The following is a 24,675-nucleotide window of genomic DNA, read 5'->3' as shown; positions in this document are numbered from 1 at the left end:
TGAATATTGCTGTTTCGTACCAAGCTCTGTCAAATGAATTTGGGGTTTCCTGTTAAGAAAGGACATATTAAGTGGGTCTTTAAGCTTTAGATGAACAAAGAATATCAATGTGCACCACTCACTAGCCCCCTACATTTGTTTTTAGGTTCAATGGTAAATGGATGGGGTTCTGCGTCTGATGAGGACCGTAACTTTTCTAGTCATAGATCTAGTGTAGGTAGCTCCTCAGATGACTCGATCTTTACCAGCGGCACTTTTGCACAAGCACTGGTTGCAGCAGCAGATAAAGCTGGGTTTAGGCTGGATGGAACCAGCCTGACAAGAACAGGTTTGTAGACTCAAAGTTGATGCTTTCTGCATGAAGGGTGTCTCTGCCTATCCTTCTCTCAGTGAACCTGCGTCTCACACTTGTCTAACATGCATGGAATAAGGTGGATGGAGATACTCTTACTGGTGTATTTTAAATGAAACCTTGCATTATGTTTCATTTTTAGAGATTTGAAGTAGTGAATAGCACAAGCTTTTAATCTGCACTTCGGTCTGCTGCGGTTCCCCTCAGTGCTGACTCTGCTGTAGATTTACTGACATATGCTCATTTAATATTTCGGTGAAGAGATTGCTAATTCTGCCTTGCAGCCTTTGATGATTTCATTTTCTGAATAATCTCCTCACAATCATTCACATTTCCAGTGATGAACATCATCTTTAAACTATTATCTCCATCCCTGCTCTTCTGTTGCATTTCTTGCAAAAGTGTGTTTTTCTCCAAAGTTTTTCTAAGCATGGGGTGACTTGGTGTGCTTTTATTGTTAACAATACAAACTGTTTAAAGCTGTGTTAATAGCTGATTTAAAAAATAATTAATTCAATAAGTTAATATATTTTGATAACATTTAATTTTGGTTATGCCAACTGAATCTGCCAAGTAAAATGTAACAAAGGTAAAGTGGATATTGCATTTGAAAACAGCCAATCTTCTGAAATTAATTAAGGAAAACTAAATATATTTTAGCTCTTATTTTTAAAGCTCCATATGTTTTATTTCTATTAAAAATAAAAAGAAAAATTATCTTTAAATATTCTGTTAAAAAAAGAATAAATTTACATTTTCTTAGTCTTGTCAAAATGGCAACAATAACTAATTATTTAAATCCACAAATCTATTAGCAAAGTATGAACTTGGGTCATTCTTTGTTATGCTTCCTCAGCTGATTCCTAGTGATAGGTCCCATAATACTCCTCACATTTAAATTTTTTAGACTACTAGTCTGGTATGAAGTCTCTCCTTCATGTGCACTTAGGAGAAATATCTCACCTGTTGGGGGCTGAGTACTGTAGGCTTTCTGCATGCAATAACTTCATGGCAAGCACTGCCTTTTAGGAACGTTAGGAATAAAGGAAAGAGTTGATGGCAAAGTCCTAAGATCCAGCTTTTCTCAACTCACTGGGACTTTTGCCTTTGGTCAGACATAGTCATAGTCATCAATCCTTAAAAGATTGTTATTTCACCATAGATGAAGCCCTCAATTGTTTCCTTATATTAATGGAAAATTGAGTAAATCTGTCTTATCATTTAAAAAAAAACCTAAAAAAAGAAAGCAAAACAAAAGAAAACTCATGTAGACCTTGACTTATCTACTGCAGAAACATTTGGCCAAACTATGACTTAAAAGATACTGTTTTCCTTGAATAGTCTCACCGGTTCTGAATGAAAGGAGCAAATCCTTTCCATCCTTTTCTTTGGTAGTATTTGCTCCAGTAAAAGCTAATGCAAAGATTCACCCAAAGTTACTGTCACTTGTATCAAACGTTTGAGAAGTGCAGTTTCTGCCACCTACTCATAACAGAAGTAAATGGACACAAAAACACAGACACTTAGAATAAATACGATTTTTTTTTATACCTATGTGAATGGAAAATACAAGGGAAGGATGAGAGCCCCCTAGTCAGCTGTATTTTCCTAGCTTAATTAGGTTACAAATGCACGTAAAGTGAGTATGTGTGTAATTCCTCAGACAGACCATTAGAGTACAGGGTACAAAAAAGGATCCAGCAGTTGTGGTAGAGACTTTATGATTATTACCCTCTTATTCTCTTAATGATCCAGCAGGCAAAATGGAAATAAAATAAAAACCCACATGCAAACAAACAGCCCTCCCTTCTTTTCCTCACAGAAACCTCAGCAAATGGAAGCACTCCCCCTGCTCACTGCAGTGTCATTAGGATGTGTCACCTTGCAGGGCAGGGTGGCTCGGTCCGACATCCCTGTTACAGCCCCGCTGCCCCACAGCAGCCCCCCAGAGTGCAACACGGTGTCTGGCAGTGCAGAAGCAGCAGTGTTATCCTGTCCATTGCTCTGAAGGGAGCCTGAAGGTCCTGACTCTTTATTCCTCTGCAGTCTGGACAGTTATTTTCACCCATTTAGAGCAGCTGTGAAGTATTCTCAGCGGTAGATACTAAAGGAGATGTCCAGCTTGATAGCCTCACATGGGAATGTTTGATTGCCAAGCATAAGAGGCACTGGTGAATCCAGATGCAATGTGTCTCTCCTGCCAGACACTTTGATTCCAGTTTCCAGAAGCCATCATGTGATTTGCCATGAAGTTCAAACAGCTTTCCTTTTTAACACCCTTGGGAAATTAAATCAAGAATTAGTGGATTCATCCTTGTCTCCACTTAAACACACTAAATCTGCTACAGAAAGTCTGACACTGCTCAGCAGTTCTTACTGGAAAGGCTGCATACAAATACAAGATGCTGTAATCAGTTATTAAGCGCATTGAAAAATGTGGTATGGGAGTCTGCACATCATTTGTGTTTGCCCCATGTGAGATTTAGGTCAGTGCTATTTCTTTTGCCTCATTTTCACGAAGGGATAAAAGAGAATGTTTGGTGCCTTTTTCTTCTTAAAACCAGCATTCTGAATGAATAATCACATTGCTTTAGTCAAAAGAATAAGTGAAGAATCTGCGTCCTGCACTCACTAGTTGCACTTGCATGTTGTGAATTTATTTTTGCAAAACATCTGTGCAACGTGCTAAGAGCTGGGATAGAATTTCAGGCTCACATCTGAATTTCTCTGCATTAGTAGTCTTTTTTTTTATTTTTATTTTTAAATGAAATTTTAATATTTTGTCTATGTTCATCTGTTGTGTTATCCTTATCCATGAAACAAGGGCTTGATCACTTGTCTTTGTCTGGCTGCAGCTGTGCCAGCTATAGAGGTTAATGTTCCCAAAAGCTTATTCCTGCTTTCTCCCAGCTCCAGAATTAGCTGCTTAGGCGGGTGTGCTGTAACCCAATTTCAGTTATAATGAGCTAGGTTGGCAAAGGCATTGTTTTAAGACTATATATATGTTCAGTTGGGCTTTTTTTTTGGTTTTTGGGGTTTTTGTAGAGGAGGGTTAGGGAATGTCCAAATGAGGGGTTCAAACGTGGTAACCTCTGATAGCTGGCAGAGATGTGCAGCTGGGGACAAGCCTGCCTGAGAGCAGGGCACAGCAGTCAGAAGGTAGAAGATCAAACCTGAGACAGTCACGAAATCTCTGAAGTCAAATAGTGAAATATTATCCTAACATGTATGTGCTAATGTGAAACATGTTAGAGAGATTACAGCTACTTTTTCACTTTGCCCTCTTGGCACTGAGAATATTTCAAATGGGATGCTGAGCTGCATATTACTCCCAATTAAGCTTTTCTAGTTCAGGTAATATGTGACAGCATGTTGGAAGTAAGCACATCTGTTGGAAGGTTTTACTAGAAAACATAACTCACTGCAGGGTCGACCATGGTCTAAGTTAACCAGAGGATAAAAAAACCTCCTTACTATCATGGGCCCAGTTGACCAAAACAATAGCAAACACCCATTTTGCCACTTTCTATCAACTGTTAACTCCATTTGGGCCTAGAGCAGCACTGAAAGAGCTGAAGTTCTGACGGGTTTATGCATTTTCCCTTGCAGATAGCATTAAAACATATAAGAATTTTAGTTACCAATTCTAAATGAGTTAAGAAGTTAACATCTCCAAAATTTGGCAAGAATGACATACACATGAACAAAAGAAAGTAAAAGATGGTGATTTTTAGTTTTCATCAGTTATCATTAAACATTAAGTCTAGTTAAGTTAACAGAGTAAAAATATCAGAACAAGAGGAAGCAAATGTAGTAAATGAACTGTGCTCTTTACATTCTGAGGCTTTTAATCATCTGCTCCATACAACAGCACCACAGGTACTTCTTTAAGAGAAATCATGTAGCTTGAATAGTGTATATATATATATATATATACACACACACACACACACACCATATATAAATCTGAGGTCAGAATATATATTTTTAACAAATAAAAGTTCTGAAAATTAACTGGAAAATTTTAGCATTCAAATATACCCCCATTTTTATTTCTTGAGAAGAGAGAGCCCTTAAGTATACAGACCTACACTGCTACATAGCTTGCAAAATCAGTTATGTTTATCTCGCTGGAGTTACTCCAGATATACAGTGCATATGGGAGCCCCTAAAATGAGAATCTGGCTCAGCAAACATGAAAGTGGAAGGCAGGAGGAGATAAATTTGATATGATTGCAGAACTGTTTTCCTTCCCTGTTCAAGGCTGAGGAGTTGTTATGACACATCTGTTCAGCACACAGAGCAGGTAGGAGTTACATGGCATACAGTAGTTCTATCACAACAGATGGAATAATTTTAATTATAAAAGTTAAAGACAAAAGAATGCCAAGTTTCTCTACTTAACTTTTTGTGGTGTGTCTTAAAGCAGCTGCTATCAGTGGGTACCTTGAGGGGACACTTGCCTGCCTCTGAGAATTAGACCTGATTTAATGTTTCAGAGCAGACATTAGCAGAACAGCCCATTTCAAGGCAGTAACATTTTTTCATCTGGTTTTTTTTTTTTTTTTTTTTTTTTTTTTTTTCTTCTTTAGGCAAAGCATATACTTCCTCTCAGAGACCTCGGCCAGGCAGTCCTTTTTCTACTGACAGCAGCACCAGTGCAGCTGTCAATCAGGGTCAGAGGCCGAGGCCCACGAAAAAACACAAGGGCGGACGTTTGGAGCAGCCCCCTTTGCCTCATCGCCGGGAGGGAATCACGGACGGTGAGTGCCGGGGAGGAAAACCTGCAACAGGCAGGTGTGCACAGCAGGAGAAGGCAGAGCCACCTTCTCAGGAGTAATGGTTACAGTCAATTAATGCTTTGGTGGAGTGGGGTCCCCAGGTTGGCACATGAGCAATATCGCAGCTCTAGCAGTGTGGGGCTTGGGTGAGTGTTCGAGGAGCTTTTCTTCATTTCTGCTCTGAACATGTCATCATCTCATAGGGTTTCTCTGATCTCAGTATAAATCTTACCCCAAAATGACTTCATTGCACATGAGCTGACATTGAAAAATGGCCTGTAATTTTACATTTTATGAAAGTAGCCACCACTAGCAGTAGCTGTATGTCATGAATTCCTAAGGAGAAGCAGAGAGCTGCTCTCACAGGACTCTGTTTGGTCTATGCCGGTTTTGGCAGACGCCCAAGAGCTACAGCAACACGTGCCATGCTTTTCCCATGATTCTGCCTCACATCTTGTCCATGCTGCTTCAGTCCTGACATCCACTGAGCTCAGTGACTGTGTCTTCCTATTTTACATCTCCACTTCTCACTTATGACTACTTCCCATTTGGAAATTTCTGGCATGTCTGTTCTGCTCTTCTGATAATTAAGATAAGCTCTGTCTTCCATTTTCTCTGTCTACCCTTCTTGAGTCTGGCAAAAGACACAATCACTGCCTGTTAGTTTTTGAGGAAGACTGGATAGGAAGGTGGCCAGCTGGCTACCTCCCCCTCATTTCTTCTGATCCCTGGCCTTGCATCTGTAGGTGTTGAAATGGTTAGAGTATTCACCAAAGAGGTTATTGTTACATCTCCTGCTCCGTGGCTCATTCTCACTGCCATATTATTTGTGGAAACAACTTAAAGTAGCTTAGATTCTGCTCATATGGATCCGAGTTCCTTTAAACATTAATTCCCTCCCCTTGTGGATATATTCCACTGGCCTCTCTGTTACACAGATCTGTTGAATAGATGTGTCTATGAGAACAGTAACTGGAAATCATGGAAGTCACTTGTGGTGCTGGCCATACTCTTTCTGTGCATGTTTTGTTAACCCTTCTGAGTGGGTATCCTGTCGCCCTGAACTGTGAGCATCTTGGGCCACAATTTCTGTGTACATGTGAGCTTATAGTGCACTCAATATGGTGGCACTAATCTTTCTGCTTCTGAATACTGTTGCCACAGAAATGTTTTACGGTAGTGTGGGTACCAGAAAATTAATGGGAATCCAGTTCAGGTTATGAGACAGATGGAAGTGGGGCTCCTCAGAGAGTGACTCCATCATAAAATTTGGAATTGTTTTACATTAGTGAAAGAGATAAGATTTTAAGATCTATTTTAAAAGAGGAAACTCATATTGTATTTTATTTATCCTTTATAAAATACTAATCTTAATGAAGTTTCTTTCATATATTTAAATCAGAGTAACAATGATATACTGTTTCCTTCAACCTCTCAGACACAGGCATTAACCATAACAGCTTTCGGATGCATTAGATTAGCATTTGTCTTTTATAAACCTAGCTAAAGTCCTTGCTATATGTTGCAAAAATGTATAATGTCCTGGAGCAATAGGGGAACTGTTCCCATCCTGTATTAACACAGGAACAAACAAACAAACACAAATGGTACCATTTTCCGCTTCAACTCCTACTGAATATGAGTCATTAAAGTGTAATGTCAAGTCTGAGTCATAGTTAAATTTGCAAAAGATCATTTGTCAATTAAGGAAGCTAAAGGTTGCTGCTGCCACCTGCATGTATGTAAACAATTGAATTTAGGAATCTCTGGTTTGCAGAAATTAAAAATGGTAACTGGGTGCTTTCTGTGAAATACTGCAATGAACTTTACAAAGACAGACAATACCACTCTGCTTAAGCTATAGCTAGAAAAAGCAAGTAGGAGAACCTCATATATGGTCAGCAATTCCAAGCCCTAATCCAGGCCAGTCCATTCAGCCTGGGGTCATCCTGATTTCTGTGAAAAGCATCACTGTACATTTTCTCTGGTTTTTCAAATCCATTCCCTTATAACTACTTCCTCTTGGATTTGTCATGTGAGAATATACTTGGTTTGCCAGTCGTTTTTGAATTCCCAGGTTGGATGAGTCCTGGTATCCTGTGTTTAAGTCTCATCACATACTGGATGTCTGTCATTTCAAATTTTCATTGACTAAGAAAGCTCCAGCTTTCTCTGCCATTCCCATACACATCCTGAGTGTTTCCTCCTTGTTAACTGTAACCATGTGGGACAGTGCAAAAGGCCTAAGAAACTGAATATTAACACATAGCACACACATCTCAGACCGTGTAAGCATTTGAGGGTTCAACTTCATGCTTAGTTTTGACAGCAATCCACACAAATCCCCTAAAACCCTGCTTCTTCATTTCCTTCAGCTGCAGGTCAGAAGCCTCTAGAGACTGACTCTAGATGGAGTCTTCTTATTTGTCTTGCTGTACAACTTGTTCTCTCACTTCCCCATCCTGAAAGACTGTGGAGACAACAGCAAATCCACAGAGGAAGAATCTGTTATAAATCCCTCAGATGATCAAAACTTTCATTCTGAGCTCACAGTCCACCATAAAAAAAAAGGAGGTTTTTAGTGTTAGTGCTCAAGGAATAATTTGTTTTCCTTGAAACAATGTAGTCATGAATTGCAAAACAGTGGAATCTGTCATATAGTTTGCAGCATGGTAATTGTGTGACTGAAGTTAAAAACCCTTCCTTAGCTGAGCATGATATGCAAAAAAAAAAAAAGGGGAGGCAGAAGGGAAATGTGCTTAGGGTTTGAAAAGGAGAACTGGAATATAAGACTTATGTTACCATGCCTTGCCACTAACTTCCTACTGTGTATTAAAAATAATTTTTTCTAAGGTAGATCACTGTAGAGAAAATACTTCTTCCTGATGCTAGAAAATGTTTCAGAGGCTTATTAAATGTCACAGTAATTATCACCCCTAGGAAAAGAAATCACTGACACAGGTAGAAAGGTGTGTCCTTACAGTTGTAGGTTCTTTAACTTGATGCTTTTTCCAGTTAATAATGAGAGGCTGTGCCAAACCTTGACTGGTGCCTGAATCATTTAGCCAATGCTCTGCCTTCTAAGGAAGGGCTGGAGTAATCCCAAACTGAATATCCATTTTCCCCTTATCAGGCACTCTGATGTCCTACAGCTCCTCAATCACAATCCCTCCATTACTAAATCAATAAGACCATCACCTGCCCACCAATGCACTTATGAATTGCCTTGCAGGTTTGATAATCCTGCCATTAGAGGCTTCAAAATGAAAGTCTGGATGACATCCTACTGACCTGGAAAGTTACTAGCTCAGGGCAGGCTTTCAGATATTTTCCCTAGCATCTGAACAATAAATGGGATTTAGATGGAAGTAGGGTGAATCAGTGTTACCACTCTGGGTATGCTCACTGAAAATCCCGCTGAAGTCCCTAAATTTCTAAATTCAGAACTTCTCTGAAGTGATTGTCATGATGGAACGAGTTGGATTGCTTCTATGTGGTAATAAGTCTTCCTGTGAGGATGTGAGACTTCTAACTCAGCTGACATCTGTTACACATTTAGTAGGGGTAGGGAAGGCAAGGCAAGACTATTCTCAGTTGTTGGAGTAAGAAATTAATGACTCCAGATACATGGGATCTTTCTATATACCGAGGCAAGATAGCAGAAAATATTTAATTCTTTACTAAGGCACAAGATTTGCAATACAGGATGTAAGTTGCAGAGCAAATAAAAAGCCACATTTTCAAATGAAGCTTTCTTCCAGCTTCTTTTATTAAAAAGGACAGGTAGGTGTTGCTGTGACTGTCAACCTGAGTAAGGAAGTGAAGAAGCAAACAGTTTAATCAGGTGATGTTTGGCTACAATTAGTAACTGTTCTTACAGATCTTCTCAGACACGTTTGTCACAGTTCAGTCAGTCTGTACTCAGGCCAGAGCCAGTTTATGTTAATTCCAAAGTACCTGTAGTTCTTCTAGAGTTCTGTGAAGCTTCACTACAAGATACATTTTGTTTTTCTCTTCAACTCATCCACAGGTTTAAAGCACCCAAGGAAATTTACAAATATGCTGTTTCATTTCACTTCTATGCATAAGTCAGTCTCTATGCTTATTTTGTGGATGGATAAAAGCAATAATCAGGTTAACAGTAGATCAACACCATAACTCTACGGTAATTCCAGGAGTCGCAGCCAGCTCTAGAACATGCAGTATAGTTTAAATACAAGCCTTCTTTCCTTTTAAGTATCTAATTAATAACAACTATTAGACAGCAATTTCTGAAGTAGGATAGTCTATTTAAAGTTTAGTACTGCAATAATTTCAATGTATTTTTTTTTTCTATGCTACAACTTGAAAATTTTGTTTATATTGAACAGTAAATATTTTATCTGGGAAAATTGCATAGTCCAATGTCATGTTATGGCTGTGTTTATTGGATTCAATGCATCTCCACAAAGTGCTTATAAATCACAACTTCAGTAATCTCTATTTCAGATTGCATAAGCAGATGCCAGTGTTGTGGTTCTGTACATTAACTGGTTATGATCGCAATAAAATCAATTATAAGAAATTCCATTTTGGAAGCCAGCACTATAAAGCAATTTTAACATTGGCAAGCTCCCATACCCTCCTGCTTCCACCTACAGTAACTCAAGTATAGTCATTGTCATGAAAGGTCACATCTATATTCATAACGAAAAATTTCTCAAATAAATTAGTGCTGAACATAAAGCATGCACCAGGCTCACTGACAGATTATTAAAAGGCTGCTCTTGCCAGAGAGCCAGCATTATCTTAATCTGGGGCACAGCCCTTCAGCTGTGAGCAGAGGGGCAGGAGCGTCACTGGACACAACTTCTTTCTCTTGCAAACACAAATAACCTGCACATCCTCACCTTCCTGTAAGAGACAGTGTTGTCTGGAATGACATCGCAGGAACTTGGGAAGCATTTCTGCTCCATGTGTGAGGTATAGGTATCACCTCTAACAGCAAGGACATGAAAAAAATTCTGTGTAGCATTATATAAAGCATTATATAAAGCTGGATTATAGACTTTGAAATAAACTCCTTCCAAAGGCCTCCTGACAAATTTAAAAAATGAATTTCAGTTTCACTACAGTTATAAACACCAGACTTCCCTGCAGGCAAAACAGAGGTTTACTTTTCCATGCCTGTTACTGAGCCAAGTTCAGTTCCTTGATAAACCTTCACAACACTGTAAGATACAAAGGACTAGAAAACAGGTCAGACCCAAATCTCCTGTAAGCTAACGAAGGTTTTTGTGAAGATTGGTGTGGCTGCAGAGATTTATTTGGGCTATCCATTGCCCAAAATAGAATTATCAAAAAGTGTTTCCTTGTATAAAATGAGTATATCATATGGAAGAATTTTCATTATGCTACTAAAGGTGCTTCCATTTTCTGGTTTGTTTTTTTTTTTCTTTTAAATAATCTGGACTATTGTAAGTCTATCATATCATTTACATGAAAAAGTTGCATTTAGAATTAAAATTATCCTGATATAAAATTATATAAAATTACCCTGTAATTACCTTTGATCTTGGACTAATAAAATGTGCAACCTTTGCCCCCACAATGTGATTAGAAGGTTGACCTCATAATTCTACAAGCATCTTAGTAGTCCAAGTCCCAACTTGAAAAGGTCAGAAGTTGTCAGAGACCAGGCAAGTGTCTTTCTGTTAGCTGAAATTGTGTTTTAATAGGTTATATTTGCAAGACTGCTAAACTGGAGAGTGGCCATCCTCTAGTCTCTGAAGATTCAATAGCTCTTCATTTACTTGACTAAAGTGCTCTCCCACTGTTTTGGTGGTTCCATTTAAACCGTTGTCAGACATGTACTGATGCTTTTTCAATGGCAGTAGGTTTCGCGATTAATTTTTCCCAATTTTTGTGGTGTTTTATTCATTTTGATGAAGTTCTATATTAGGTTTTGAGTTTACAGCTCAAGCTGGAAGTGTAGCCCAAAGATAGGATGTAGCAAGCCCCAGTATTGTGGGGGAAATTGCAACTGACACCGGTCGAGTTTTCCCCAGCCTTTTCTTAATTTCTTGCTGTTACTGAACAGAACAGCTGGGAGTACACCCCGCAGAAAATAAATCCCGTGCGTGGAAGTGTAAGTCAGGGCTCAGAGTCTATGGATTTTTGTGGAAAGAGCTAGCAACACAGCAAGCAGAATAAAGAGCTAGCAGAGGTCGGAACCGCTTTTCTGATTAATGTGAAATTTCCCCCTTTTAAAATCAACCGATTGAGTGACTCATACTGTTTGCAAGGCACTTTTCTTTTCAGCATCGAAAACAGACCTTCTGTTTCAATTAAAAAAATCAGTTCACCTGAATCTTATTCACATTTTTTAGATCTTCCACCACCACCCGACCCGCCCCCCGGTCAGGGTTTAAGGCAGCCCATAGTGCCCGGCCAGCGCGGAGGCTCTGCCGAGAGGAAGGGGAGCTCTCTGGAGAGGCAGCACGCAGCCAACGTAGATGACACAAAGAGCTCCCTGGACCGGCCCGCTAGGACATCACTAGAGTGGCAGCGGCAAGCCCAGGAGTGGATAAGCTCTACAGACCGCCAAGAGGATTTCAGGAAAGCCCAACACAAACAAGCCTTCGGATCAGGTGTGTGTGTGCTGCACCAGCAGCTCGACACCCCACCCTCTGCTGAGGGGTTCTGTGCCTGGCAGGACTCTAGGATCACTTCACAGCTCTCTCTCTGGGAGAGCACTGGCGAGGGTCAAGCTGGAAAATAAGAAAAGGCCAAGTGAAATGAGAGCTTGTTGATCCAGCTATCTTCCCTCCTGCAGCAGTGAAATCTCATTAGCACCTGATTTGGTGCACTCTTTACAGTGTTGTGGAAATTAATAATGTTCTCAAGCATAGCGATGGAGACAATAGGAACAGTTTCAGGCCAGCAAGGAAGGAGAGTTTTTCGAGTATCTTTTGTTAGATGTATTTATTTATACATATAGGGCCATATTTTCCAGTTCTTTCAACCTGCTTCCAAGTTGGCAGCTGTTGCTTTTCCATGTCTGCAAGAAGACTGATCCTTCTGAGCTACTGACATTCTTTTCATCTGTATTAAAAACCTTCTCGTCTCTTTATTAAAGGATATGACCAAGTAGCATTCATCTCTTAAGCCCAGAAAGATGACAGCGCAGGTTTTCACCTTCATACAGGACCTGCACCTTGCCCCAAGCTGACTTCAGCACCTAAATGGATTTCAAGTCTGCACAAATGTGCACAGGAGGTGATGCTGGGCTCTGGAGTTGTATTTCTACAACATTCACAGCTTCCTTCTGTCAGCCTGACCTCAAGTAAAAGCCGCTGTTCCATCCTAGGGCATTTTCTTTAACCCGATAATCACCTCATTCCAATGCAGTGCTGATTAGAGTGATACAAGAGGACAATTAAGAGGATTTAAACAAAAAATTATACTGCATGTAAAGTTTTCTGTAGGGTTACACTGTTTCTTCACTTATGTACGTAGCTCCCACAGTCACACTAGAGGTACTCTTATCATCCATCTTTTTCTTGATTTTATTCAACTCTTAATGCTCCTTGTTAATCTAACACATTAATACCATTGACATAATAACAAAAAAATAGAAGTGTGCTGACAAATCTGCCATGGGGACAGGATTTACTGAATAAAGTCCTCCTAGGGAAAATAATGCTACCTGTATTTAAGATGTAAATATTTTAAATACAATCCATTTTTAAAAATGTAGCAATAATGGCACAGTTAAAACCCCCCTAATATGTTGGCTGCATAAACAAGTGAGTGGCTGTTCATGTTCTGAAATCATGATGTGAAGTCACAGTTTAAAAATAGTGTGTGAAATTCATGCTGCTTGGTGAAATGGCAATTTTAATTGCAATGTACAAGATGTACAAACATATAGAAAATAGCCCAAATATACACTGCACTTCTCATTTCCCTGCAAATTATTATTATTAAGAATGCTTCTTTGACCTGCTCAGAATGAAGTCCCTTCTTTTTCCTTTGTCTCACAAGTGTACAAATAGAAGTTGTCATTTATTCTGTGATGCAGAGCTTATACAGCAGTAAAATTCCCATCCTCCAGGGCATGCATTTATCTGTCCATAAATAAAGAGAACTTGATCATGACACCTCCAGTGCCCTACACAAGCATTTAATTTAGGATTGAAGTGGTTATAGGTATCCTCTTCTTGTCAAATTCAGGATGCTGCGAGCAAGTGCGTATCCTTTTTTATGCATAAAAAAGGACACCTCTAGGAGATGAGTTTACCCTGGTGTGAGGAGTTCATAAAGTTTGTGCACAAGATGGGCCAGAGCTTCATATCTGTCTGTCTGCATTCTCATTCCAGCCTCTTGCACTGCAGCTTTCTTGCTCTGCATTCTTGTCTCTGGTAGATTTAAAAAAGGCTGCTCTTGTGCCTAGTGCTGGTTTATACCATTAAATTTGGGTGTTTTAATAATATTAATTGTGCTTCCCTTTTCCTTTATTACTGGCATAGTTCTTTGGAAATCTATTCTGTCCCAGTTTTCAATACATTTCCAAAAAGAGTTATTATTAGCTATCAGCTTCCAGAAAATAGCTAACTTGCAACTTAGGGGGTTTCATTCAGACGTTGCCAAGCTGTGAGTGAAATTTTGAAAGCAAGACCTTTAGTTTGAAGTTGAATAGAATAAAAATACCTAAGTCTGAGATCCGTGTTTCCACTGGTGGCTTTCAGTATAAACAAGATCACTGAGTTCCTGGCAGTGGCTTCATTGTAGAACTGCAGTTAAAGCACATCAAATATGACATTCTCAGCTCCCCCTCTGAAGAAAGTGGTGCTAGATCAGGTTACAATAGTTTTGATAATAGGAAAAGCCTTTTGGTTATTTTCTGGGGTATAGAAACATTGTTGCACACACATATCCTGGTTTCACGGGGGCTAGAATTATATCTTCAAATTAAAGGCTCAGTATTTCAAAGAGAAAGGCACCAACAAAGCTTCCCATATTCTTTGCAGGCCTGGCCATGGGGCACTGTTTGGAGTGTTTAATAAATGTGAGGCCATTTTCAGGACTGGAGACAACTACTTTTCGTGTGCTAGAATGTTGTGTAAAATCTAGCCTTTATTTTATGTCGCAATTACTTATTTTATGGATTATGTTTATTTTTGAGGGCACAACAGATAATTCAACATACCATATGCTCTATAATGATAATGCACTTTATATTTATTCATGGCCGTTTTTCCTCAATATTTCATTGAACCCGAAGGAGGCCTTATCCTGAGTCCACAAGCTAGAAAAACAAATCAATTGACTATATATGTCATTTTCCAACTCTTTTGCAATGCTAGTGACTTTTGTTTTCATCCTTTAAAAATGTATCCAGCTTTCTGCTAAACTGATTTATGCCACTTGCTTTATTGCTGCCTTAATGCAAACTGTTCCATATTTTAGCCAGCCTTTGGAAACCAGGTTTGCATCTAACTCTATTGTTAGGTCTTGATATATAAAAAACAAGTAACATAATTTAGGAGAGACTGTGGCTGTTAAATGCCATTTTACTGTGTCTTTCAAGCATTTCTTTTTATTTCCTCAAGGACAGCACATGGTCATAGCACAAAACACTGGAATGCCCTTCCGTCCTGCAGCACAAATATTCTGGTCCCTTGGGCACGACCAGAGGGAGATACTTTGGCAGGGAAAGAAGTCAGCTGCCTGCCCTCTTCTGCAGCAGATTTACCTTACAAACAGGCTGTTCAACAGCAGCTCACATGGGGAATCCCTGCATCCTACTCACTTGTGGCAAGAGGCACAAAGAATGAAATCCTGAAAAGAAAAATCCTGAAAAGTTTTTTCCACAAATTTGTTCTCGTTTAGCACTTCTCCAAGTTAATTATGCCTCTGCTGCAGTCTTTGCAAAGGCTTCAAGCTTGTGAATAAAAGCATTTTTTATCTCCTCTTTCTTTCCAAACATCCCCACCTACTTTTCCTTCTGTGTTCCTGCCCTCCATCAAAGAAAGTCCATTTCTCCTCATAAGGTTGTTTAAGAGTGAAGACAATTGGAAAAGCAAATTAAAGAAAACCCTTTTGGCCTAGATTCACTTTGAAAAAAGGCAAGAATAAGCAGTAGAAATCCCACTGATTTCAGAAGGGGCAATTGCTCTGTTTGAGTTTAGGCGTATATACTCATACTCTTTCTTGAATCAAACTATATTTAGCAAGATCTCTTTCTTCAGCTTCTGAGATGGCAAAAGTGGATCACACACAGCAAAGAAATAGAATAGTTCTTCTATTTCAGTGTTAAATCAGTGCTGCTGTTATGCTTCTTAGATTTGGATTATTACAACAATATCTCCAGGAAACTCTAATCAGAAGTGATGTCTTGTTTTACTTCATGCTGTATGAAGACATACAGTCTTATGCTTTATTGCTATTAATCCTGCTCTTGCAAGCAGTTCATTATTACAGGTCTTCACAGAAAAATAATCCAAGCGAGCAAAAGTAAGCCTTTTGTTCATAATGGAACATGAAAAAGATGCAGGATTATTTATCCACCCCAAATATTACAACTGCAATGTATAATATAATATTTTCCAATGTAATTCAACACCAGTTAAAAAAAAAATTTCAGTGTACTTTGCATCGTTAGAAATTACTGAATTGCTGGAAGCTAATTAAATTAGCTGATATTGTAGTTCTTTATCTAAACTGATTGAGGTAATGTTGCCATGATTTAATCTAAAGAAAAGGAAAAAGCACATTTATGTAGGCTTGAAGCAAAAATCTAATCATAGCTTCATTGTTTTGGAAATTGCGTGTTCACCTATTTTTATTAAAGTATCTATGATTCATGATCTCTTATTCATAATGAATCTAGACTTTTTATAATTAATACAAACTGACCTAGGCGTTTACAAGGAAGCAAGATTTAAATTCATACTGGCTTCTCTGTCCTTGGGATACAACTCTTAGTTTTTTCTTCGGTAAAATTGTCATGCTATAAAGCAAGACAAAAGACAGATACAAATGAGTATGATGTGCATAAATTAATAGCTTGTTTATTCCTATTTCGAGGACTTTATTGGTACTTATTTTGCTTTGTTTTGCTTTTCTAGAAGAGGCACTCGTACCATATAGTAAACCCAACTTCCCATCCCCTGGTGGCCACAGCTCTTCAGGAACATCTTCTTCTAAAGGATCGACTGGACCTAGAAAAGGTGAAGTCTTGCGAGGAGGTCACCAACGCAATGCCAGTGACCTTCTCGATATAGGCTATGTGGGATCAAACAGTCAAGGACAGTTTACTGGTGAATTATGTAAGTTTACCTCTAGCTCCAGTTAAAACTCTCAAATAGATAAAAAGAAAAAAGGTATATAAATCTGTTGTGAAGAGAGTAGCAAGTTGTGTGTGATAATCAGATTAAGCTTTATCCAGATCTTTTTGCCTTCAGAGGTGTATTGCATGTGATGGCAAACAAATGCTGTCCTTCTGTTCTTTGGTTTGGACCAGTTCACGTCTGTGGAAGCCATGCCAGTGTTAACTACATGGTACATCGCTCTGTGTAATGCTAGTAAAGCGTGGGGAAAATTGAGACAAGATTCTAGTAACTTAGAATTTTTCTTGGCAAAGTCTAGTGTGCTTGTCTTGGAAATGCCACTGACAGATTTCCTCAGCCTTCTCCTTAATATCCTGTTGCTTGATGAGCAGTATTCTCTTAGATGGAGGTCCTCTTTTCTTGGTTGTGTAGCCCAGTTTTTCAGTTGTATATCTCCATTTTTTTCCTCAGTATCCCAGGACAGGGAAATTTTTTTCCAAATTCGTTTTCTATTATCACTCAGTGTCTGTTAAACTTTGTATAAGACCGTGTTGATGCTTTGTACATGCTGGCAGCACCAGATGCCCAAAGGCTTGACTCTGTTGTTTGAAAAAATACATCAAAACCCCAGCATGCTAGGGCATACTGGTGTGTTTAATAAATTTATTAATGGTAATAAAAGCAGTGGAGCTCTTGGCATGTCTGCGTCCTCTTGCTGCAGTCAAACCCTCAGCACCTCCTGGCAGTTACTGCCCTGTAGCTGTCAGAGAGTTAATGGTGACCCACGAGCCCTGAAATGTGCAGTCTCAGATACGGTGCTGGTAAGTGCTAAATTTTGGCATCCATCGCTTTTCATCTTAGAAGCAATTAACCCTCTTCTCACAACCTATTGAATATTCATCCTGTGCTGCAGTAATATTGCCATAGGCTTTGTTTTGTGTGTTTTTTTCTCCTTATTACAACCTCTTTCTCTCTCTTTGTTTCTCTCTATAGAGTAGTTGAGAAGACACATTGCAAGCTGCTCTGATGGACCATCAGGTCTGAACTCATGGAAGTGATGACACTAAACAGTGCAATGAACATTTTCTTTATTTATGTACTATTAAAAGAACTGTAAATGCAATGTAAAGACACACAGCCACACATATCCCACAGATACTTTACTTGTGTTCTTCTCTTTAATACACCATCCACCTTAAACTATTCCTTGTCAGGAGTATATAAAAAAAAGAAAGAAAAAAAAAAAAAAAGTCACCCTCCAGGATGAAAAGGATTTCCTTCTGTATATAATTTCTTTTGTTGCATTGCTATGCAAGCTCACCTTCTTTTTAGCTATGTTCATATTCATGTCTGTTTTTACTGGTCTGTTGTACTATATGTGAATTAATAGGCTGTGGTGCCATATATTAACTTTAAATTGTGTAACTTTTATGTTTAAAGTTTGCACTGCAATTTTATTTGGTGATAAGCACAAAACTCTACTCCTCATGACATGAAGAAAAAAGAGACTGAATGTGTGAAGAAGGTTTACGTCCTGTAAGCTACTTTGGGTAACGCTGGATGTAAAGGAGTATGCTAGGTGGTTTTCCATTGGGGTGTAGAAATGAGAAAGTGACAGGCAAAACTGATGTCAGTGAAGACATTAGAGACAGATTTAAACCTTTTAAAAGCAAGCAACATAGTTGCTCTTCCTATTTAAGAAGGGGTCAGAAGTTGGAAGTGTGAGATTAATGAGTGAACATGGAAACTAAAGGTAGCATGAGATGGCCTAGACCCTTTCATTAGTCTGATACCCTTAGTATCTGCTTTTAGCCATCCCATGCCACTAAGTAAAGGGGAAGAAAAACAAACCTTTCTACAAACAAAAGAGCTTAAGGTGTTTCACTAAAGCTGTTTTTATTTTGCAGTTTTAAAAGAATTATTACCATTAATTTCTCCAGCCCAAAATATAGGAGATTTTCCAGGAGAAACAAACCATATAAACATAAGGAATACTTAGTAAGAAGATAAGAATGCAATTTATTATTAAGACATATATTCAGGCTGCTTCCAAAAAATTGAAATGTCAGAGTATCTTATTTCATCTTTCCAATACATGTACAGGAGGACAGAGGATAAAGCTGCACCACTGAAATTCATGACATTAATTGTTTTGATGCAGTCTACACAACCCTTTCTGTTCCATACCTGAAGTCTGCAAGAGCTGAAGTTGGATCCACTAAATTTGTAGTAAAAAGTTTAGTGTTTGGAAGGAAAGCAATGGTCAAATTATTTTTGGCTTGCATTAAGTATATTTCTGGCAATACAATATATCTAAAAAAATTGGATATAAGCAAAAAAAGATCTTTGACCTGTGTTTTAGTGAGTGGCTTCAAACTCTACTATGATGAGGAGAAAACACGTGTTTCTACAGTTTTTGAATAAACCAGACTCTGTAAGTGGACATTAATGACAGCATCCTGTCTCTTCATTAATTTTCGTGACTTTGTCCAAGTCTTCTTTACCTCTCAAATCTCAGAGTAAATTCTCAAGCTCTTCTTAGAATATTGTATGTGGATAACCCACCCATTATTTTGATGCTTAATTTAAATATTGCATCTTACAGCTTATTTCTGTTAGTTATCTGACCGTGAACACAAGTTTCCATTGAATACCCTTTTCATATAACCAGTCTATGTTGTTTTATATATTGCCTTGGAGCTCACCAGTATTAAGAACACTTTTAGTCATGGCAGAATTTTAGGAAAGGAAATTACGATGCTAAATATGTGTTGCTTTTCATTTCATTAACTTGTTCCATGATAAGATAAAACACTACAACCATCAACTATAACTCAGCACTATTGAATATTGAAAAATGCTAGTTAACTCCCATGAGGTCAAGATATGTTATTTAGCAAGTTACAAACAAAAAAAAAGTTGAGGAAAAAAAGTATGAATTTATTTACATGTGTGACCAATGAGTATATGTCATTTTCCTGCTTGTTAAAACACTATCGTAAAAACATTATTTAAAAATATGTAAAAATGTTCAAGTAAGATAAAGAATGCAGCATAATTACATATGTATGGTTTTTATTTTGGTATTGCCGTATGAAGAGAAGACTATTCAGAGTACAATTCAAATTTAATTCTCTGGAAAATGTTTAACTCAGTCACCAATAGTTGGTTTTTTCCCCGTTTAATTCAAAGGCTTGTGCTGAGCTTTGGTGGAACACCTTACTCACTCTGTTCTATTCAAAATTCAGTATCCTTAGAGGTTGATAAAGCCATTCCAATTACTTTCAAATATGTGTTTTATCTCTTCCACTGGAAAGTAAATGTGTGTCAGTATTAAAGCTGTGCAGTACCATGATATTCACTAACTTGTCCATCTGCTTCTGTACATTTTTGTTCATTAATAATTTGCTTACAATATTACATAAGGTGTTGTTGTGTATGGCAAAGTGTCTCCATTATCTTACAGGTGATGTCTCTTCTTTTTTTTTCTCTCTCTTTTCTATAGAGTGTACTTCCAATGAACCACAGTACATATTTTTTAAAATGCCATTTAATTTACTATTTTAAAAGAAGTATTCTTCTTTTTTTAAAAAAAAATGAAAACATTTATTGTGAATAATGTGTTTAAAGAAAAGGGATGTTGTGGCAGCACTTAGAATTGTTTTTTAATTTGTTTTTTTTAAAAAACTGTTTATTGGCTACAGTTTGTTCACGAAAAAGTATGACCTCTTAATGTGTTTCATTGGTATTGTTAGTGCAGCAAATTTTAATTGGCATAAGAAGTTGGTTAATAGTACTGTTGAAGTGTGTATTGTATATTTACTGGGGAAAAAATAAAACATATTCACATTTCAAATCTATGTTAAAAGACCTTGAGTAAGGAGTCAATATGTGAAAACCCAAACAGGGAAAATCAGGCAATAATAACATAGACTGAGCTATAATCATCACTGTCCACTTACAGGTGACAAGGAGCATTTTATACACTTTTTTGAGCTAAGCTACAAGCCAGTGGTAAACATTGCCTGTCCTAGGGGTTTCTGTCTATACTGGAATAGTTGTACCAGAGTAACTATACTGACACAGCTGTTCCAGTGAATATTCTGTTTGTAGCTGTGCTCTCTCAGTGTGAGGTTAACACTGCGGGGGCACAGCTTGCTCTGCCTAAAGCCCACAGACCCGTGGATGTGTAAATCCTGGTCTGAACCCTCAGACCTGGGGTTTGGTACTGGTAGAGCTACTGCCAACCCAGTCCAGAATACCCCAAAATGTATGGATAGGTGCTAGGTCAATTTTTCTCAATCTTTGCATTGAATACATGCTCAGTTTTAAATGCAGGAGGGCTGAAGGACCAAATAATGCATTTGTTCCATGTGCTTCAGTGGTGTATTGCTGTATGGGCAGCCTCTTCAGTGATGCAAAGAACAGAGTTTTTTTGGTTTTTGGGGTTTTTTTTTAATTATTTCTCAAGTCTGTATCCAAGTCAGTAAATCTTTTGAATACCTTTTGGTTGTCACCTGAAATGCAACAGAAACACCGTTCCTTGGGAAAAGTACAAAAGATAAGGTGCACGGAATGTTTTTAAGTATATTTATTTAACTATACACCAGTGCAAAAGGAAGACATGACTGTTAGAAATAATTGTATGCTGGTTTATGCTTGCCTCAGCCCATACATTGCCAGCCATGAGAAGAGGTGTGTACTGAGGCTGAGAAAGAGTCCTCACAACTGAAAGATGAAAGGGAATAAGGTTGGGGGAGATTTTGGCAGGAAATTTTATTTAAAAAAAAAAAAAATTACAGGCAGCTCCTTTGGCTTGTCAATTTAGCAGTTATGGGGGTTTTTTTTATGGTTAATGGCCTTGTGGAGTTTTAGCACGGGAGCTAGAAAGAAAAAAGTTGACATTCTTTTGTAAAGATTGGGGGGTACTTGTTTGCTGAGGGGAGGATTTTTTAATTTCATTTTTATTTTTTTAACACATGTTTTGTGTTCCATCTATCTGGAACACATTAGCTAAAAAATAAATTGTTTTTGAAAACCATGTGGGCAACAGACAATTCCTTTAGGAGGCACATTCAAATAGCAGGAAAAAGGGAAAAACTAATATTAAAATAAGGAACACATACTGGTTTAGAATCAGCCAAGTCCACCACAGTTTCACATGCAATTTTGAATGGTATAATAATATGTAAAAACTTCATTGCTTTTGGTTTTCATACCAAAACAAATTATCCAAAATCCATAGGAGGCCTAGATTGTCAGGACACTAAATCTGGTGCTTTGTTTTAAATATGTGGCTAATCCAAGCTGGTGAGACTGGAGAATGCTCGGGGTTGTAGAAGGCCCCAGCCCTGGCTGCTCAGACCCCAGGAAGTCTCCAGCAGGGAAGCCCTCATGGCTTTAGGCTCAGCCGGTTTCAGTGGATCCCAGGCATGTCAGAATGCACAGGATGGTCACTTCTCTGAGGATGGAGTTTTCAGGGCAGGGAAGGTCTTCAATGACTGTGGCACCATTGGTGGTTTGCATTGAGCCCACTTAGTCAGGCACATCTCACATTTTGGGACCATCCTCCCCGATTCTCGTTTCAGTGCTCTCCTGCTGTGGTCTGTGCACTCAGTGCTGATGCTGTTCCCTGGATCTGGGGCTTCTGGCATGGGGGCTGCAAGAGCAGAAGAGCCATGGAAGTACTCTGCATGCACTGAGTGGCTGGATATATGGATAAATGCTTTATTAATTCAGGGGGACCGGGGAACACAGGAGAGCAGTGGCACCAAACATCTGCTCTGCTGTGTCTAGCTTGTTCCCTGTTTCTCTTTAGGACTGAGCTCTTTCCTGCCAACACTCCTCCATCCAGATTAACAGATACAGATATCTCATGGAACCCAGAGGAGATTTAGGGCCATGCCTTCATGCATGGTGGACTGGTTATTTGGGGAGAAGTAGCCCTGAGTTCCACAGCTGGTGTGATGACTAGATTCCTCTCTAGCCTGCCTTTATTTAACTGTGTAGCTACATCCAGGAAGACCCCAGCAGAAAACAAGTTCCTAGAGCAGAGCTCAGTATTGCAGCATCTCTTCTGGTGTGTGACTCCTTATTCAGTCTGTTTTAGACAGTCCTGAGTTCACTGCTGAATTCTCGCCACATCCTGAGGAGGCAGGTGGCTTATGCTGACATTTAGGCAAGTGAGGTTGCTCCTCTTGCTTTAGCAGAATGGAAGAAAAAACCAAACAAAAACAAAAAGGCACCAAAATTTAAACCTTTCACTTTAATACAAACCTTTTAAAACAATGCTCAAAAACCCTAGAAAACAGCATTCCAGATGTACGTTTGACAATTTTTTTTTGTTTCTCTTGGTATTTGTTTTGGCTACCATGGAAATGATTGATATGCTTTTTTCAGAGCCATTACCCTGTCCCTGCACCCTCTACCCCCTGCATTTTCCAGTACTTATCTTTCATCTGTAGAGAAGTTATGGTAGAGAATAATGACATTTGTGTACTTACGTTGTTCTGATTTTATGCAACAAGGTGCACAGTTGCATTCAGTTCAATTGATCAAAGCCAGATGGGCACAAAATGTTTGTGGGGTTTTTTTCCTTAAAAGGCCTGCTACTATTTGTGCTGATATTTGTTCCCCACTTATGCTGATCAGTGCATCTTTTGCCTTCAAGGATGCCATTAGTAATTCTCCTTTGTGTTCAAAAGCAGGAATCCATTGTGCAGCACTTGGAGAGCCACTCGGATGCAGGTAAAGAATATAACAGCTTGAGCAAGTGCTAATTAGAACCAATTAAAGTTAATTGACCTCCTTTGGCAGTAAAATGCATGATAGAACTTGCTCTGTCCTTGCAAAATGGAGATCTTGCCTCTAAGCATAAGAGTGAATCAGGGTTTCATGTATCATCCCGTAGTAATTACGTGGATATAACAACCAGGAAGCTGCTTGCTACAATTTGTTCTAATAACTGAGCTCTACTGTATCAGGGCAGCGCAATAAAAGTGAGATTTCTGCTCCAGTCTATTTAAAAACCTAATTTTTACAGAGCAAATGGGCATCCCAAGATACCGATACTAATCTCTAGGAATGAGTTGGCAGAAAAATAGAGTCCCTTTTATAGGTAAGTAATGGTGTGAGCATAAAAAAAGGGCAGTTTTACACCTGCTGGTTGGAAATAGCCCTGATGCTCAGAGGTTGCATCTATCCTGGGCAGTGGGGGTGAGCTCTGGCAGGCCTGCATTGGTGTTTTGTGTGGGTGAAGGATCTGTCCCCACTTCAGTGGGGCTCCCCACTGAACCTTGGCATGAGATTGCCTTCTGCAGACTTCTGTTTGAAAAGGGGCACTGGCAGCCATCCAGCTGAGGTTTGTGGTGCTGCAGGACTGCACCACTACCATGGGCACCACTGTGGACATGGTCAGAGGTACCCAAATAAAAGAGAGAGAAAGAGCAGGGGAAAGAATGAAGGGTATGAAATGCAAAACTGTATGAATTCAAAAGCATCAGTGGTGGATGCTGAACTATACATCGCTGTGAAAAGTTGAAAAGCCATTTTTACTAGTCAACCAGAATTGATCCAGTTTCCATGACCATGCTTTGATGACTTTTTGCTTGGCAGGAACTGTATGCGACTGATTTTGCTGCTAACTTGGCCTTACTATGAACAGCAATAAAGGTGTTAGTCAGGTGGGGACTTTGATGTGACCAGTAACATCACTCTCCCTTCAGGGAATGTTCTGTGCTGGCTTGTTAATGAATTTCTTTCCTAATGAATATCATTAAAAATCCTTTGATTAGCTATTTGTGTGAATGCCCTTCCTTTTCCTCTAAGCTGCTACTTGCACGAGTGGCAGCAGGATTTTGCCCTAGGCAGAAAGCACACAGCTCTATTCCTCACCTCATGAACACAAGTCTGAGGCAAACAGCAACAGGAAAGAGGGTGAAAAAAACATAAGAAAAATAAAAAAAGACCTCACGGATGAGTTGAAGTTATTTTCTACACGTGTACAACCTGAGCAGGCACCAGCATTCAGATGGGACTGTCATTAGGGGAAATGAAGAGCAATAGGTGGTGATGGTGAAGCATGCAACAATAATTTACATACACCTCAAGTGCCAACAGGCAGAGAAACAAATAAAGCTATAACATGGGGAAAGGAAATGCCAGAGAATAAATGGACCGCAACGAGCAAACAAAAAATGCCATGTCATAAAATGTAGCAAAAGGGCTGGAA

The 24,675-nt window shown here is 38.9% G+C and overlaps 1 protein-coding gene across 10 annotated transcripts in view; it reads left to right on the top strand.

The window, feature by feature from the left end:
• ROBO2 (roundabout guidance receptor 2) overlaps positions 1–24,239 on the top strand; it is a 1,045,807-nt gene extending 1,021,568 nt beyond the window's left edge. For 4 of the 10 annotated variants that reach the window (XM_032097063.1, XM_032097086.1, XM_032097053.1 and 1 more), the window contains 5 exons: positions 146–328; positions 4,945–5,115; positions 11,502–11,762; positions 16,245–16,445; positions 17,439–24,239. In XM_032097063.1, the coding sequence (XP_031952954.1) occupies positions 146–328; positions 4,945–5,115; positions 11,502–11,762; positions 16,245–16,445; positions 17,439–17,440 (818 nt within the window). In that variant the 3' untranslated portion in view covers positions 17,441–24,239. The remainder of the gene's footprint in view (positions 1–145; positions 329–4,944; positions 5,116–11,501; positions 11,763–16,244; positions 16,446–17,438) is intronic. The other 6 variants (XM_032097109.1, XM_032097099.1, XM_032097080.1 and 3 more) reach the window with 5 other exon arrangements.
• The last annotated feature ends 436 nt before the right edge of the window (positions 24,240–24,675 follow it).

The sequence above is a fragment of the Corvus moneduloides genome, chromosome 2 (genome assembly GCF_009650955.1).
Source record: "Corvus moneduloides isolate bCorMon1 chromosome 2, bCorMon1.pri, whole genome shotgun sequence".
In the NCBI taxonomy this organism is placed as follows: domain Eukaryota; kingdom Metazoa; phylum Chordata; class Aves; order Passeriformes; family Corvidae; genus Corvus; species Corvus moneduloides.
This window is presented reverse-complemented; position numbering and strand designations above follow the sequence as displayed.